Source organism: Xyrauchen texanus, chromosome 11, assembly GCF_025860055.1.
Source record: "Xyrauchen texanus isolate HMW12.3.18 chromosome 11, RBS_HiC_50CHRs, whole genome shotgun sequence".
In the NCBI taxonomy this organism is placed as follows: Eukaryota; Metazoa; Chordata; class Actinopteri; order Cypriniformes; family Catostomidae; genus Xyrauchen; species Xyrauchen texanus.
Window position 1 is genome coordinate 1,119,680 of NC_068286.1, and position 17,578 is coordinate 1,137,257.

General features: G+C 40.6%; 2 protein-coding genes across 3 annotated transcripts in view; both read left to right on the plus strand.

Annotated features, from left to right (window-relative positions):
* The window catches only part of LOC127651688 (NLR family CARD domain-containing protein 3-like), a 99,902-nt gene that overhangs the window by 20,633 nt on the left and 61,691 nt on the right, over window positions 1-17,578 (plus strand). The window lies entirely within an intron of this gene.
* The window catches only part of LOC127651682 (NLR family CARD domain-containing protein 3-like), a 71,831-nt gene continuing 61,697 nt past the window's right edge, over window positions 7,445-17,578 (plus strand). For both annotated transcript variants that reach the window (XM_052137640.1, XM_052137641.1), the window contains exons 1-7: window positions 7,445-7,498; window positions 7,588-7,657; window positions 14,243-14,420; window positions 14,502-14,615; window positions 14,692-14,805; window positions 14,954-17,020; window positions 17,158-17,331. In XM_052137640.1, coding sequence (XP_051993600.1) covers window positions 14,263-14,420; window positions 14,502-14,615; window positions 14,692-14,805; window positions 14,954-17,020; window positions 17,158-17,331 — 2,627 coding nt within the window. In that variant the 5' untranslated portion in view covers window positions 7,445-7,498; window positions 7,588-7,657; window positions 14,243-14,262. The remainder of the gene's footprint in view (window positions 7,499-7,587; window positions 7,658-14,242; window positions 14,421-14,501; window positions 14,616-14,691; window positions 14,806-14,953; window positions 17,021-17,157; window positions 17,332-17,578) is intronic.

Genomic DNA, 17,578 nt, shown 5'->3' on the forward strand with positions numbered 1-17,578 from the left:
TGACTTTGGACTCTGTTTACCCTTGCTTATCTGGATTTGCCCTCTGTGTTTTGAATGCTGTAATTAAACCTTTTTCTGCATATGAATCCATCTCGTCCTGTTCTCGTCACAGAATAACCAACCATCATAATCATGGACACTTCAAGGCTCATTAGAACGGATATGTGCGGCGCTTGCTTCTCAAAGATCTACTGTTGGGAGGCATGAACAGGCATTGTACAGCCAGGGACAACAGATCCAGAAGATTTTGCAAATGGTACGTACTTTGTCTAGCCAGTTAAATCCAGCTCAACTCCCCGCTTCTATTCAACCTGTACCTGTCCCTGAACCCATAGAGATTCCGACACACTGCGGAGCGCTGATAGTTTCGTACCGCCCGAGAGGTTTGATGGATCTTTGGATAATTGCCGGGGCTTTCTTATGCAGTGTAGTTTTTATCAGAAATATCACCCCCATCTACGATTGGACAGTGAGAGGGTTAATTTTATGATCTCCCTGCTTACTGTCGGAGCTAGACAGTAGGCCACTGCACTGTGGACAGCAAATAGCCCTATTCTATCATCATATGATCGGTTTTGTGACCAAATTGCCACAGTATTTGATCACCCGGCAGCCGGGAATGATGTAGGTAGCCGCCTTATGGCATAGTCGCATACCGCTGCTGACTATGCTTTTGATTTTCGCACTCCACGGGAAGCAGGTGGAGTGAACCGGCTTTATTAACTGTGTATCGCCGTGGTTTAAGTTCTCCATTACAAATGGAGCTAGCCTGTCGAGGGGAATCATTGGGTTTAGAGGAATATATCCAGTTGTTAATCTCTGTTGATAACCTGTTGCGAGATCGCACTTTTAGACATCCTTCCAGTGGTTTAGAACGAACCCTTTGCTCTCGTCAATTGCAAGCCCCACCTCAGGAAGGTCCCACTCAGTATGAACCCATGCAACCCGGTCGAGCTCGAGAGAGACGTTTAACATTGCACCTTTGTTTATACTGTGGTCAACCTGGCCATCACATTGTTTCATGCCCTGTTCGCCCCAAGCATTCCTCCTCTATGAGTCAGGTCAGAACTTCTGTTATTTTAGACATCACTCAAAAGCAAGTTACACTTACTGTAATTATTTCTATTGATGATATTTACCATCCCACTTCAGCCCTAGTCTATTCCGGAGCGGCAGGTAATTTTAGTCTTGGAATTCCTCTCAGTTCGGTTGAGCCTTAGAGTTAAATAATTGGATGGAGCACTTCTTGGATCTGGATTTATTACCCATAGAACAGTGCCACTGACACTTCAGGTGGGCCTGTGTCATAAGGAAATAATACATTTTTTTTGTTGTTCATTCACCCAGAGATTTGGTAGTTTTAGGCCATCCTTGGCTATGTCTCCATGACCCCCATATTTCCTGGTGCACGGGGGAGCTGTTGAGCTGGAATAATTACTGCTTATCACACTGTCTTAGTTTACCCGTTTTTTCAACCTCAGTGGAAATCCCTGAAGTTAAGTCCCCTGTATCCATTCCCTCTGAGTATTCTGAATATGCTGATGTTTTCGCAAAAACTCAGGCCACTCTTCCTCCACATCGTAGCTGGGAGTTCGCTATTGATCTACTACTGGGGTCTTCCCTCCCTAAAAGCAGAGTGTACCCCTTGTCGCTCCCAGAATCTAAGGCTATGGAGGATTACATTGATGAGGCCCTAAAACTTAGTATAATTCGTCCATCCACTTCTCCTGTTGCATCAGGGTTCTTCTTTGTGGAGAAAAAAAAATGGTGGACTCCGTCCTTGTATTGATTATCGTGCCTTGAATGATGTCACAGTGAAATTCACATATCCCTTGCCTCTTAACCAACAGACACTGGAACATGTCAGTAAAGCCCAGATTTTTACCAAACTCGACCTCAGGAGTGCATACAATCTCATTCGCATCAGGGAAGGAGACGAATGGAAAACTGCTTTCGTCACCACTAGGGGGCACTATGAATATTTGGTTATGCCATATGGCCTTGCTAATGCACCTTCTGTGTTCAAATCTTTCATGAATGAGGTTTTTCGGAACATGATTGACCGGTTCCTGATTATATACATTGATGACCTGTTAATTTACTCTTCTTGCCTGTCTGAACACACAGGTCATGTTTCTAGGGTGCTGCAAAGGCTCAGAGGCCGATACAAAGGCTGATGCCCTGTCCAGGCTTTTATATAATGACTCCAAGCCCACAGAGCTCGACACAATCATTCCTGCTTCATGCCTAGTGGCTCCAGTGAGGTGGGAATTATTGGATACTATACAACAAGCTCAAGCGAATGAACCGGTACCACCTCAGACTCCTCCGGACAAGATGTATGTACCTGCTGTGGTTCGTCCCCAGTTGATGCAATGGGTACATACTTCCCTTTGTTCTGATCATCCAGGTATCACTCGTTCAGTGGAGTTATTTTCTAGGAAATTCTGGTGGCCCTCCTTAGCTGATGATGTCCATGATTATATTCTATTCTGTCCTGTCCTGTCTGTGCCCAAACCAAAACTCCTCTCAGCCTGCCAGCTGGACTTCTTCAACCTTTACCTATCCATAATTGGCTGTGGTCTCATATATCCATGGATTTCACTACCGATTTGCCACCGTCAGACAATTTGCACTACCATTCTAGTAGTTATTGACAGATTCTCTAAGATGTGCCATTTGGTTCCATTGTCCAGACTACCCAGTGCCACCCAACTTGCAGATATTATAATCAATCACATATTCCAAAATGTTGGCATTACAGAGGAGATTACTTCTGACAGAGCAACCCAGTTCATGTCCAGATTTTGGCGAGCATTTTGTGATCGACTGGGAATCCAACTCAATTCTCCTCTGGATACCACCCACAAACAAACGGTCAAACAGAACGTCTGAATCAGGAAGTCGGCAAATATCTCAGAGCCAATTGTTCACAGAACCAAACTAACTAGAACACATACCTCCCTTGGGCCGAGTATGCCCAAAACTCTCTCGTCAGTTCGTCCACCCGGCTCACCCCGTTTCAATGTGTCCTGGGTTATCAACCACCTCTGTTCCCTTGGGAGGCTGAGTCAAGTGATGTTCCAGCTGTGGATTCTTGGGACCAAAGGTGCACTCAAGTCTGGGGAGCAACCCATGATCATCTGCAGCATGCCACTCAAACTCAGAAATCTACAGTGGACCGGCGATGCAGACCCACACCCATTTTCCATCTGGGCCAGCGGGTGTGGTTATCAACCCGGAACATTTTTCTGCATATGAATCCATCTCGTCCTGTTCTCGTCACACAGTGCTGAAGAAGTAATCCAAAGTATTTAGATTACATTACTGACCTTGAGTAATCTAACAGAATATGTGACAAATTGCATTTTACAGCATGTATTCTGCAATCTGTTGTGGAATACATTTCAAAAGTAACCCTCCCAAACCTGGCAACTAAAAACTGAAAACTAACTCATCCCTTGTGCTAGAGCCCCCGGGTTCTAATCCACCCATATGGAACTTTATATTTTAACAAACAAAGATTGCATCCACACCTCAGTGGACGTGTATCTTAAGTGAGGACATATTTGTTTGCATTTTTCATTGCGATTCAAATGGAATGGAGGAGCACTTGCCGCCCATTCTCATTTCCCCAAGTATGTCACTGCGGCACATATGTTGTTATCTTCTTATTATTGTATAACTAGTGCATATGATGTTTTTAAAATTAAAAGCAGTTCATGAGTATGCCATAATTTTAAGCAGATCGAACCTTTCACTCAACTCTCTGGCCTTCATCATGACCAAATCACTTTGAGGAAATCAACTTTAGATTCATTTTATTTATTTTTATATAGTATTAAAGACAAACATTAACAGTGGAGACAGGTAACAGGATGGGGAAAACTATGTCAAAAGGCAGATTTGAACCCAGGTCATCTGCATGGAAAAAACAGTCTGAGCCGTTGTGGCCACTTGTCACAGTTTGTTTTTAATTTCTTTGTTTCCACCAGACTATTTCGTCACAAGAAGCTGCACTGTGTCAGGTATGTACAACCAATGTAAATAGTCACTCTGTAATAATTGTATTGATATTATATTATTGATTTTATTGAAGTTTTAAATGCTCTCTATCATTAATACGCTGATGCGAGTGGAAAAAGCGCCAAAGAATCATAGTAGAGTGCGCAATCTGCGCATGAGTGAGATTGACGAGGACGGAATCCCTTCTAGAGACGACCGTTTCTGACCAATCATCGTGCGTCATGTCTCTGACAAGCGCTTGTTTTTCTCCATGCATGTGATGTGCATTTGAGCTGTTTAAGCAGAATTTACAGAAATTATCCATAACAAATGTTGTTGCTGGGTTACTTGTAACAGTGCCATGAGTTTATTATGAGACGTTATGAGCAGTTTTGTTCACCTACACTAATGTTATCAGGTGTGAATCGCCATCAAATGAAGCTTTCTCTTTTTATGTGCCTGAGATGCCGTTTATCTGGAATTGTTTGATCATTTGCCTTGATTCTGATTCTCCACAGTTTTCAATCAAATTACTGTGTAATTTAATCATTTATTTGACAAAAACCATCATATAAATATGCTTTACAATATCTCTCTTCATTCCAGCCCTCATCAGAATATTGTCAATTCCGTTTATAAGAACATTTTTCCAAAAACCACGCCGTTCATTCATTCTTATGGGGAGTTCTTCCTACAGGAAATGACTGAATATGATGTTGATCTGATTTAATCTCTAAGAGGAGTTTGTTAAAGTATGAGGCCTAGAAAAGGCAAAAACTTAGAAAAAAATCACAATGGCTGACTTCCTGTTGGGTTTAGGATATGGCTCTAAGAGACTTTTTTGTACGTGTTGACATGTTACATATGCTTACCGATTTTCTTATGTGTAGGTGAAACGTAGCGTGAGGGCAGCTTCGTTGAGATTTTGTAGGTGGAGCTATCGAGCCATTTTGCCACACTTAATTCTAAAACCAACAGCAGATGTACATTTTCCCCACTTTTGAGATATGTGCAAAGTTTCATGAGTTTTCGAGCATGTTTAAGCCTCAAAAATGTGACTCATTTCATATTGAACTTTGTCAGGCCGCCACAGACACAAACTCAAAAGCTTCGTAATTTAACATCACCAAGGCCTTTAGATTAAGACTGACTAAATATAATGTTGATCTGATTAAATCTCTGGGAGGAGTTTGTTAAAGTACAAGACCTGGAATTGGCTGTTGCCAGTAGGTGGCGCTATGACTAAAACTGAATATTGGCACATAGATGTATTCAAGCCAGGACTATTATCAAACATGTGAAGATTGGGGCAGATTGGTCATTGTATGTATGAGTTAAACAAGCGTAAAACTCACATCGTTGAATGTTTGTAGGTGGCGCTATCGAGCAATTTTGCCACACCTAATTCTGAAACCCATATCAGATGTACATTTTCTGATTCTGATTTTCGCACCATCGGTGCTCGGGCCCTAATAAATAGTACAGGCCCAAAGCATCCCAGTCTAAGTAACATATGATAAACATTTTTAAAATATCATATTTACATACATTCTAAATCATAAACATCTCAAAGACATCTGGTGAATGTCTTAGTGACATAGACTTATTACAGATGAACAAACAACGTACCAAATATGTCCATAACAGCGGGTGCTGAGAGCAAATTTGCAGAGAGCCCTGATAGCACATGTACATCACAGACGTCTATTTGATGTGTGTTTACATCTGGAAGACATGATTTTTTAGGTTGTTTGCTCATCTGTAATACATAAGACATTTCTTATCGGATGTCAATCAGACATTCAGCAGATGTCTTTGAGATGTTTGTGATTTAGAATATTTGTAAATATGATCTTTGTAAGATGCTCAGGAGATGTTTATTAAAATGCAATGCTTTCCAGATGTAAAGATCTAAAACAAAAATCTCGGAGACGTGAGTGTGTTATAGAAATGCGTTAATCCTAAAATAAATAAATAAATAGGCTAAAATATTTTAGTTTGAGGGTAAGAAAATATAACTGGTTTTGTTTAACTTCAGAAATTCCAAGAGATTACTCAGTTGAATCAATAAGAACCTGATGAAAGGAATTCCATGCATAGTCACACTGTTAGAATAATTTAGTCACATAAATTAGGTGTTTTTTTAGATGTTATAGGCCGTTTTCAAAGCTAGATTATTTGAGCACTCTGAGCATTATAACGTGTATATGTGACCAGCCCAAGTGGTCTCAAACCCCCCTAAAAGGACCCAAAAGTGAACCTCAGGAGGTGGTCTGAGCAGGGGCGTCACTAGATCCCTTTTACTGCTGCACGTGTCCCAGTAAAATCTCAAGTTTGAGTTTTAACTATTTACTTTATTTGTGAGGGCATTCATTTAGATTGATTATTCCGGAAGAAAGAAATCTATCTAATCCAACGCAGTAACCCACTCAATCAATGCTTGTAAAAGCAACGCAGTTTAACCGAAAACACAAATCTGATGCATGCGCGCAGAAATCCATGTCCGTGCAGCGCGCGCCTATGCGCTTGCTATAACCAAAGCCACCGCAACACGCACAGCCGCACACACGAGTCCAGGGGCCGGTTGCACCAGCTATGCGTACGTTACAATTTAGCCTTGTGGTGTAAATGGTACCTAAGTCACAATTTACGCACTACTAAATATTTGAGCGTTGCACCTTTCAACTCCGATAGGACCCTACATATAAACTAAATATTTACGGAAGCCTCCGAACTGGAGTAATGATTTGAATAAAAAAGCAGACTCATTTAATGACAGCAATGTGATCATGTTTTGTGTGACGGGCATCAATCCTTTCAACATACATTTGTTGATATTTAAATTTATGAGAGCGAAGAAAAACTTACTTTTAGCGTCTCTTCAGCATTAAACCGATCTAACGGGGCAGTTTTCAGTGTGCGTCGTCCGGTGTCAAGTGTCAACATATACAATATAGGCCTATATAGGTAAGATATTAAAATTAATACATGTCTATTTTTCCAGGCTGTTGTATTAGTCTTTATTTATCACTCCTTATTTATTTTAGATACAGTTCCTATATATTGTTATTTACACAGGGCAAATATACTATTTATTAAATCTACTTTTATTTCTGTATTTCAATGGGGATAATTTACTACAGCTGACAGTTACACGAGCAGACAAGGTTTGAACATCAACAGTAACTAGGAAAAAACTTCAAGCTGAAGTTCACGTTTTTTTTTTTTTTTACATTTCTGTGTACAAATTTGAAGTCTGTTTATTGGATCAATACAGGTAAAAGTCATATTATGCGACTATTAATTTACGGAGAGTTTACGACCAACTAGTTAAGTTTTGCCTTAAGAACATGTGGTGCAACTAAATTAAGCAACAACTTAGTTACAAACTAACTAGTAAGCCCTTAGTGTGAACTTTACCTCCTAACTTCCGTGAGAACTTACACAGCAGGTGCAGCCCAACCCAGGTGTCGTCACGCAGGTCAGAATTGAGGTAGGCAATGAAAACATGATGAAACTAAAGTACGTTTCTAAGTAATACCGATGATCTTATTTCGACTCAAACATTATTGGCTCCTGTAGATGGACATCAGAACATTCTTTGGACAAAGCAGGGACAGGAAAGCAGAAAGGAGAGAGGAGTTTGAGGGAGGTAAGACTCGATAAACAAACTACCTCCTCAGCCGACATCACCAACCTCTGTAAAGTCTCTGGAATTACGGAGAAAATAAACACATTTTTGTGTTCTGTAGTACTGTCTTTGTGTATGATAACAATGAATCAATCTTTTGGATATTAAATGTATCATTTAATTCGCTAGCGCTAGTTTAGGACACTACATAAACAGTTGTCAGGAACTATGGCTGCTGTGTGTGTGCTAATTACCTAGCGACTAAAGGACTATCATTTGGCTTGTTTTGAGTTGTTGTTGCAAGTAAACTTAATGAGTTTCAAACATCAGTTTAAACTTACACCAATTATGTCAGCTAGCAAGTTATTTATTTATGGAAACGACACTTCTGCATTTATAAAGTTGGTGATAGCTCTGCTAGTTTCGCAAGCTAGCAACCAAACTCAGCCAGTTTAGCGACCAACTCTGCTCATTCTGAGACCTTTTGTCTAAAGCCGTTTCGTCTGAGGCTGTTTTGCCTGACGTTGGAAAATTCAATTGCATAGACTTGACAAAAGTTTTCCTGATTTGTAATGTGTAATAAAGAAGAATGCAAATGTGCAAGAAAGTTTTCTCCGGTTTAGTTATTAGCATATACGGTGCATTTTATGTAAAACATTTTGAGAATGTCATGTACAGTATGTTGAAGATATTTAAATGTTTTCATAAAGATTCATATCTCTACATGTTTACCTTTCCCATTACTTGTTGCAGTGGAGGAATAGTGGGTTAAGCCATGTTTGTATAGTGCATTTTGTTGCACACTTCTTGCACGCATAAGTCTTTCAAGAAAGAAAAAAAAAGCGATTTGAGTAATGGGTTTCTGTGCCCCAGTAGAGCTTTTATAATGTCTTCATATTCCAGTCACAATTTACTGTTCATATTTGTGAATTTTAAGTGAATATAGATATACCATGATTACCATGATGTGTTTTTGTGTCTCAAATTCCATTCTTGTATTATTTGAGCACCTAAATCTGACAATCTGTCCTACCCGCTCAGGATGTGCTACCGGTAGTTCAAGCTGTCATATTGTCTAACAAAATGTGCTTCTTTCTCAGAATGAGCTAATATTTATATTAAAAACCGCCTTAAAGAATTATGTAAAATCAGGGGTAGCACATCCTGTCAGCTTGATATACCCCATCAGAATTAACTATACCGTCTTAATAAATGTATAAAAACTTGTTTTTTAACGATGTCTTGTCAGTTACACAACTCTACAAATTATTTGTGCTAAATAAAGTTTAATTGGAGTAGATTTCAAATATCGTTCTTATTAAAAAAATATATATTTAGAGACCGTATCCGAACACACGTATGCTTCAGTTATGTAAAGGTGCTGTTTAACCGTCAAATTCCTTACGCGTATATTTTTATCACAGACAATACAGATTAATTATTGAGAGAATTTTTATTTTTTTTACAATAAAATACTATTTATAATTGTATTATTATTCAGCAAGATTTTACTTACATTTTTTCACCCAAACTCGTGATTTTTAAGGCAAGGTAGCTCAAAATTATAGGCGTGTCTTCAGATATGCTAGAAAACGTATTGCGCATGCGCAGTGCGTGTTGGTAGTACATTCTGAGAGGTAGGACAGATTATCAGAACACCTGTTGCATTCAGAGCAGAGCAGCCCGTTAAGATGAACCGCTTTAAAGCGCGCTGATGGCCGTACCGTCTGCGGAGGTTCACGCCAAACTCCCACGAAAATACAAGCGATGATTATTAAACATATTTTCAAATGCACATAGAATTTAAAATGTTTTCCTTCATGCGAATTAAGGGCTTGTGGGTTTTATTTACAAGTGAAGAGAGAGAATTTAGGACAGAAATATACGTTATTACTTTTGCATAATGTAATATAATTGGTGCTGTGTTTATAAATGATATAACATGTACATTTTATGTAATTCTATCCCTGTGCAATATATTTTAATGAAAGTCTATATTTTTTAAAGCCTTAAAAGTAATCATATAGCCCCATTTTATTATATGATTTTAAGTTAAAGGGGTAAGGATATGAAGTAGGGGGGGGCGTTCATCAAAAGAAGGTTGAGAACCACTGACCATCTTATGATTGTCAGTGGTGTTTGAGCCCCGCCCCTTTAAGTGCAGTTGGCCTATAGGGGTGTAACGATAACCAACGATCCAATGTTATCGATACAATGTGTAAATAACAATATAGAATTTTTTTAAAGATGCACCTTTATTGTAACGCTCTCATGTCAGCCACATCTGTATGCATTTCCGTCAGTCGGCGAAGTAACCTTATTACATTAAGTTTATGAGTGCAAAATACGCTTTTCATGTGGGACAAGGATATGCACGGGTTCTGGAAGCCAAATTGCTATCCGTGTGCACCACCAGAGTATGTGAGCGAGGAGTGGAGCGGCATGATTTTGTCTGGAGCGAGGAGCGGGTTTTAAAAAAAAAAAAATCGGTGCGTCATTGTTTTCACTCCAAGAGCGCTGCACTAATGCTCCATCACTGGCACAACACCTGTTAACATACCTTCATACAATAATTCACCACATGTTAAGCAGTGTTAAACACTATTGGGATAAAGGAAAGATGGAATTTCTGATATAACCAGAAATAATGTGATTAAAAAAAAGATATCAATTTAAAATGTAGCAGCACTTGATATTGTTCGATCTCAAGTGCGAAGGTTACTTTCACTTTCTGTTTCACGCTCCCCATTATTGAGAAGTTTGCAGTAAAGCTTGACTTAACTACATGCTAGTCAACTGGCATATAGTGAAAATGAATGATGGCATGGAGAAGGTGAACACTAGTGGGGAGATGATTGCACGATTAAAGGTTTTTAGGTCCAAAAAACAGGATGATAATCTGTTCACATGTGGAGAGAATATCTAAAAGGTCAGTAATATAGATATTAAATATTTTGAATAATCATTATAATCTAATGCATCTCAATCTTAACTGTAATCTATTATGTCCCGCATTAAATAAAACTGAACTTTTAACGACATAAAACACCAACTGAACTAATCAAAATTTTACTGAAATAACTTTACAGTGGAGAGGTAGTTAGGCCTAATTTTGCCATGGAGAGAACACAGAGTGGGGTTTCTCTAATCCAGGGGCGCAGAGTGAGCGAGGAGCAGGAAATGGACAACCTGGAGTGGAGTGGAGCGGAGTGATTAAAGAATGCTTTGAGCACGGAGGGGAAACTGTTGCTGCTCCACTCCACTCACATACTCTGGTACGCATGCGTCAATCGGGTTTCCTGCGAAATGCGAGCTCCATTGAGAGGATCTGTGTGAGCTCATCAACCGGGCGCTCCTTAAAGGGTAACTAAACCCTAAACCAACTTTTTTTAGTTAATGATCTGTAAGCATGGGGCTTTATTAGTACTGGTCATTGATTCAAGTAATTTTTTTGACATTTGTGTATAAAGTGTTTTAATTCTACAATATATGTTGTAAAAACATCTGAGTGCTGCCCTCTTCAGGTTGAACGGTGGCTACTGCAGTTGAATTATCCTATTGGCTGTTACGGTACTTCGTGACGTAAGCAGGTTCCAGCTCACCACGCCAGATTCATGTACATTTCGTCTTGCGACCGTGTGAGGAATAATAATAACATAGAGTCTGACCGCAGCTGTCAATTAATCCGTCACTACGGGTCTCAGGTGCCCCCCCCCCCGCTCAGCCCCGCACTCGGTTCGTTCCCTCTATCCCCACCGGGGTCTGCCCACTTTTCCAGCATTTTCAAATATTTCTAGTGGGTGGAGTCAGACTCTGAGCAGGTGTTTAGTTACCCTTTAAAATGAGACCTCTCATGACAAACGCAGAGTGGCTCACATGCACGAATAATTCGGCCTTCCATCAGTATCATTGCGCATGCGACCCATTTGAAATTTACATGAGAATTTGCTATTTAAAAGTACCATGGAGCAGTTCAACTATCATGTGTGTCAGCGCTGACATTCTGAACAGCTCCAATAAGGGAAAGAGTAATAACCTGCCCAGCACTAGCATCAGTTATAAGATTTTACACATCAACACCCTTACTAACATTTATCCCAGATAACTGTATCAGAATTTTTTATTACAAATGTGGAAGTTGTAGCCAAGAAAACCACAGCACGGGTTGTTAGAAACAAGTCATGGATATGTAAGTACTTTGAATTGGATTAAACTGAAAAATAAGCTGTAATAAAACGATTGATGATCACTTGTGTGTGACGTTATATTTTCAACTGAAGTGCCTTATTTTGTTGTAGATGTCCCAATGTGGATACTAAATTTGCACTTTTCAGAAAGCTCAATCAAATATTATAGATTATATTTTGATTGCATTTTAGGGCAAAAAAATTTAATTGATTGTGTAAAAGAGGCACATAATATCGGAATATTGAGCGCAGGGCCCTGAATTGAATAAAATTAAAATCGTATCACAGCAGACTTTGAAGTATTGGCAAATATCGGATCGCCGGCCAAGAGAATCTATGTAAGATCGTATCACGATGAAACATCCAATTTACACCCCTACTATATAAGCAGGAGTGCAAACACCATTTCTTCAGAATTTGTGTGAAGGACAAGAACACATCGCTCATACCTAGAAACACTGAAGTAAAAGTGTGGCTAGGTTTCACAATGTCACACAGGTGGCTGTATTAAAATTATAACAGGTGCCCGCCCATAATAAGGAGCTCAGGCTCACCTGTTGGTGTTGAAATAGCAAGCTCTCTAGACAGAGAGTACTCGCGAAGCGATGGACGCCATGCCTAGATTATACACCCTCGCGAACGTGTTCTGCGAAGGCCAACCTGCTGCAAGGTAACAGATGCAACCAGTGCTTTCTCCATTGTGTAAGAAAATTATCACACAGAAACAACACACATGCAGTCTCCCAGTGAACTCCGGCAAGGAGAACAGCGTGTAAATGTTTGTGCATTTCGAGCACTTGCGGCACATGCTGAGGCAACCAGCGCTTTCTTCTTACTGTGTGATAACATTGTTTGTGAAAACACAAAGGAACACACTTGTCCATCATCCCGGCATACCCGGGGAGGATGAGCAGCTTAAGAATTTAGTCTCTCACAGTGAGCACATTTCTGTTTCATGTGAGAACATTCTGTATTTGAAAACAACACAGAAACTATTCGATGGCTCGACTGTCTTTGTTGGAGCAGCGGGGGTGGGATTCTCTGCTGGGGGCTGATCTGAAATAGATCAGTGAATCATCAGACTAAATCACTGAGTGAATTTTTGTGACCCGCAGCTCCATCGTTTTGATGGTGGTCCTCTGATTCTAAGGCCAGCACTTAATGAGGTGAGTAAAACTGGATCTCCGGAAAGAATGGCACTGCCCTTTGAGACGCAGTCTTTGACAGTGGCCGGACTGCAGGACCAGTCATCCAGGCGAGATACTTCCAGCTTGACTGGAAGGGAACACTGTAAAACGAGCTCCTCAACCACCCGCAAGGGGACACAAATCAGCTCTTATCAGTAGCATGCGTATGCTCCCCACCCTCACTTGGGGAAGGGATGGCTGTGGACCACTTGTTCATATTTGATGCTGTGAGGGACACAACGTCATCCCCATCGCCAGAACTGGCAATATTCCTTGATTTCATCCAGCTCAACCTCACGGGCCCGTCGTGCCTCCCTGTGTGAAGCCTCAGGGCTAACACAGAAGAGGCAGGTGGGAGGGTGCGGGAGGCAGGATCCTCCCTCAGAACAAGGGCAATCCTTGAGCAGAGCATCTGGAGACTCATGCTCTTGTAGTGAGGGCAGTCTGTCTCTGAGAGCCGCTTCAGCATGAGCGCGGCCCAGGCAGCGAATGCAGCTCTCATGTTCATCTGATGGCGGGACATGCAGCTCGCATGCTGAACATGCACGCAGCTCTTTTATGTTATACATCAACATATTAATACTTATATATGAAGAGGATACAATACCTCCTTCCGGAACACTGTGGGAAGCGGGTTTGACTTGCTGTAGCGTCTAAAGAGAAGAACCCTTTCACGAGAAGGGTCTTTGATGGTGAGGCAGAGAGAATCTTTGCCAGAATGTTACAGGCGATGAGTCTCATCCACTGGAGGGTGTCCGTCAATGGAAAAGAGGGCTGTTCAAGATGAGATTATTGTCATAGTCAAGACAAGACGATGTCGGTCTTCAAGGAAGAAAATTCAGAAAAATTGTGTTTGCGCATCTGCTTATATAGGCCAAACTGTGCGCCTAAAGGGACGGGGCTCAAACACCATTGCCAATCATAAGATTGCCATTATTATTCAACTAGGTCATCGCAGAAGGAATTCCCCAAAATCATTTACCGCAATGTCGAGTGAACCGAATCGATAGGAAACTACAGAGTTTATGGATGTTCAGTTGTCATGTTTTTAAGGTGACATTTATCTGTTAAAATTATTGTTTTGCAAGTTCAAATAATGTAATGATTTAAAACTGAACAACAATTTGTGCTCAGTTCTCAGATTCATGTTGCATTGTGGCAGATGTAAGTGCTGTTTTGTAAGTGAGGAGGTTGTAAACTCTTCATTTAAAAAGTATATTTTTATTTGCAAGCCAAATAGCTGCCACTTTCTATGGAGGGAAACAAGAGTAGCTCGGCCACCAAAAGGAGTCCCTTTAAGCAGATGGAGCAACAGAACACTGCAGCATCTCCAGAACCCAGCTGTGACAGTGACAGATCCACAATTCAGTCCCCTGATCTCAGCAATGGAACACTGACTTCTGTCCCCAGGTTAGAAAAAAGCTCTGATACTGTACATCTCATGAAGCACATAAATATAGATTGTCTGAATTATTTGATTGATGTTCTAAGAATGCAGAGCCAGAGAGCGGTATCTTCAGAACCCAGCTGTTTGTCTGTGAAAAGTAACAGATCCATGGATCCTCCAGATAAATTCAGTGATAAAGCAGTTATCTTCGACCCCAGGTGAGTAACGTGACTCATAATAACTTTTATATCAAACAGGATTCTATATTAAATTGTGGAATGTTGTTGTTATTAGAATGCAGACCCAGGGAGCAGTATCTTCAGAACCCAGCTGTATGTCTGTGAAAAGCAGCAACTTTATGTATTCTCCTGATTCATTCAGCATTCAAAGAGTTATATTTGGCACCAGGTGGGAGACATGACGCCGGTTTGAGTATCAAACAAGATTATATACTGCTTGCCTGATTATATTGTGAATAAAAACCTGTATGTCCACTACTTTCCCTTTGTGATAATTTTAATTTGATTCAAATTAGACTCTCTCTGTGTCTATTCAGTGGCATGAGCGATGATCTGATCCAGGTTCAGTCCAGATGTGGAGTTTGTGAGCAGGTTTTGAAAGATACAGTCTCTATCACCTGTGGACACAGTTTCTGCAGACAGTGTATCAGCTGCTACTGGGCCCAGACCAATCCATCAGAAGACTTTAAGTGTCCACAATGCAGAAAAAGATCTAGAACACATCCTGTTTTACACTCAAACAAAGTCAAGAGAGTATCCAATTCTGCTGATTCTGCACACTTCCACAAAGAACCAAAACTGCATCAGGATTCTCATCAACCAGTAGATGATGTTCATCAGAGAGACAAACAGAAAAGCATCATGAGGAACAAGTATGAGAGCTTATTTGAGGGAATCAAACTACAAGAGAATCAAATGCTCCTGAACAATATTTACACACAGCTCTACATCATAGAGGGAGAGAGTGAAGGGGTGAATGAAGAACATGAGGTATTACACATGGAGAAAACAGCCAGAACTCAACACTTACAAGACACTCCAATCTACTGCAATGACATCTTTAAACCCTTACCTGAACCAGGATGTAAGCAGAAGAGAACAGACCAAATAAAAACTGTTCTTACTAAAGGCATCGCTGGAATTGGAAAAACCGTCTCTGTGCAGAAGTTCATTCTGGACTGGGCAGAGGGAAAAGCCAATCAGGATGTAGATTTAATGTTTGTGCTTCCATTTCGAGAGCTGAACTTGATTAAAGATGAGCAGTACAGTCTTCACAAACTTCTGCTGGACTTTCATCCTGAACTTCATGATCTGGACTCAAAGAGTTATGAGGAGTGTAAAGTTGTGTTCATCTTTGACGGTTTGGATGAAAGCAGAATTCCACTGATGTTTACAGATAGTGAGAAAGTTTCTGATGTGACTGAGACTTCATCAGTGGGTGTGTTGATGTCAAACCTCATCAAAGGAGATCTGCTTCCATCTGCATTCATCTGGATCACCTCCAGACCAGCTGGAGCCAATCAGATCCCCTCCAAATACATCAGGCGTGTAACAGAGATCCAGGGATTCAATGACCCTCAGAAAGAGGAATATTTCAGGAAGAGAATCAGTGATGAGCATCAAGCCAGCAGAATCATCTCACACATTAGAAGAGCAAGAAGCCTCCACATCATGTGCCACATACCAGTCTTTTGTTGGATCTCATCCACTGTGCTTCAAAACATCCTGAAACAAGATGACAGTGCAGAAATCCCTCAAACTCTGACTGAAATGTACATCCACTTCCTGCTCATTCAGATCAATATGAGGAATCAGAAGTATGAAGAGAGAGATCCAGAGAAACTCCTAGAGTCCAACAGAGAAGTGATTGTGAAACTTGCTGAACTGGCGTACAAACAATTTATGAAGGGCAATGTCATATTCTATGAGGAGGACCTGAGAGAGAGCGGCATAGACGTCACTGAGCCCTCAGTGTATTCTGGGTTCTGCACTGAGATCTTTAAGGAGGAATCTGTGATTCTTCAGAGGAAAGTCTACTGCTTCATACATCTCAGCTTTCAGGAGTTTCTGGCTGCTCTATATTTGTTTTACCATTATGTTGTAAAAAATGTTGACTTAGTGCAGTTTTATGATGTAGTGCATACTCTGCATAGGTACGCTGTTGATAAAGCCCTTCAGAGTGAAAATGGACGCCTGGACCTTTTCCTGCGATTTCTGCTGGGCATCTCAATGGAGTCCAATCAGAGACTCTTACAGGATCTACTGACACACACACAGAACAGCTCAGAGAGCATCAAAGAAACTATTACTTATATCAAAGACAAAATCAAAGATGGACATGGACTCTCAGCAGAAAGATCTATCAATCTGTTCCTCTGTCTGCTGGAGATGAAAGATCAGACTCTGTACAGAGAGATTCAGGAGTTTGTGAAATCAGACAAACACTCAGAGAATAAACTCTCTCCTGCTCAATGTTCTTCAATTGCCTACATGCTTCAGATGTCAGAGGAGGTGCTGGATGAGCTGGACCTGAAGAAATACAACACATCAGAGGAGGGTAGAAGAAGACTGATACCAGCTGTGAGCAACTGCAGAAAAGCCTTGTGAGTGTTCCATTTGTTTGTCACAAGTTCTTAAAATGTTCCTTCTGTCACAAGAATGAAGCTGATTTTATATCAATAAAGGTTGCAGAGTCAGGTTAACAATTTATTTACAGAAAATTGTGTTTAATCTGTTTCAGTCTTGCTGAGTTTAATCTCACTGGTCAGCACTGTGAAATTGTGGTCTCAGTTCTACAATCATCAAACTCCCTCCTGAGAGAGCTGGACTTGAGTAACAATGACCTGCAAGATTCAGGAGTGAAGCTGATCTCTGATGCACTGAAGAGTCCAAACTGTAAATTAGAGATTCTAAGGTTTGTGAGCAGAATGACAGATCAACACCCACCAACAACTTAATGTGTTTTTTCACAGTCACAAGAGATTTGCATTATCAGTAAGCCATTATGGCGTTGTAAGCCATTACTGTCCTTTATAGCCAGGACATCTATTGTCCTCTATTTAAGTGTTAATTTGCTCGTAGGGGACCATCCGAAATGTCCTGTATTGAAGCACTTAAAATGCTCAAGCATAGAGTGGATATAAAAAGTCTACACACCCCTG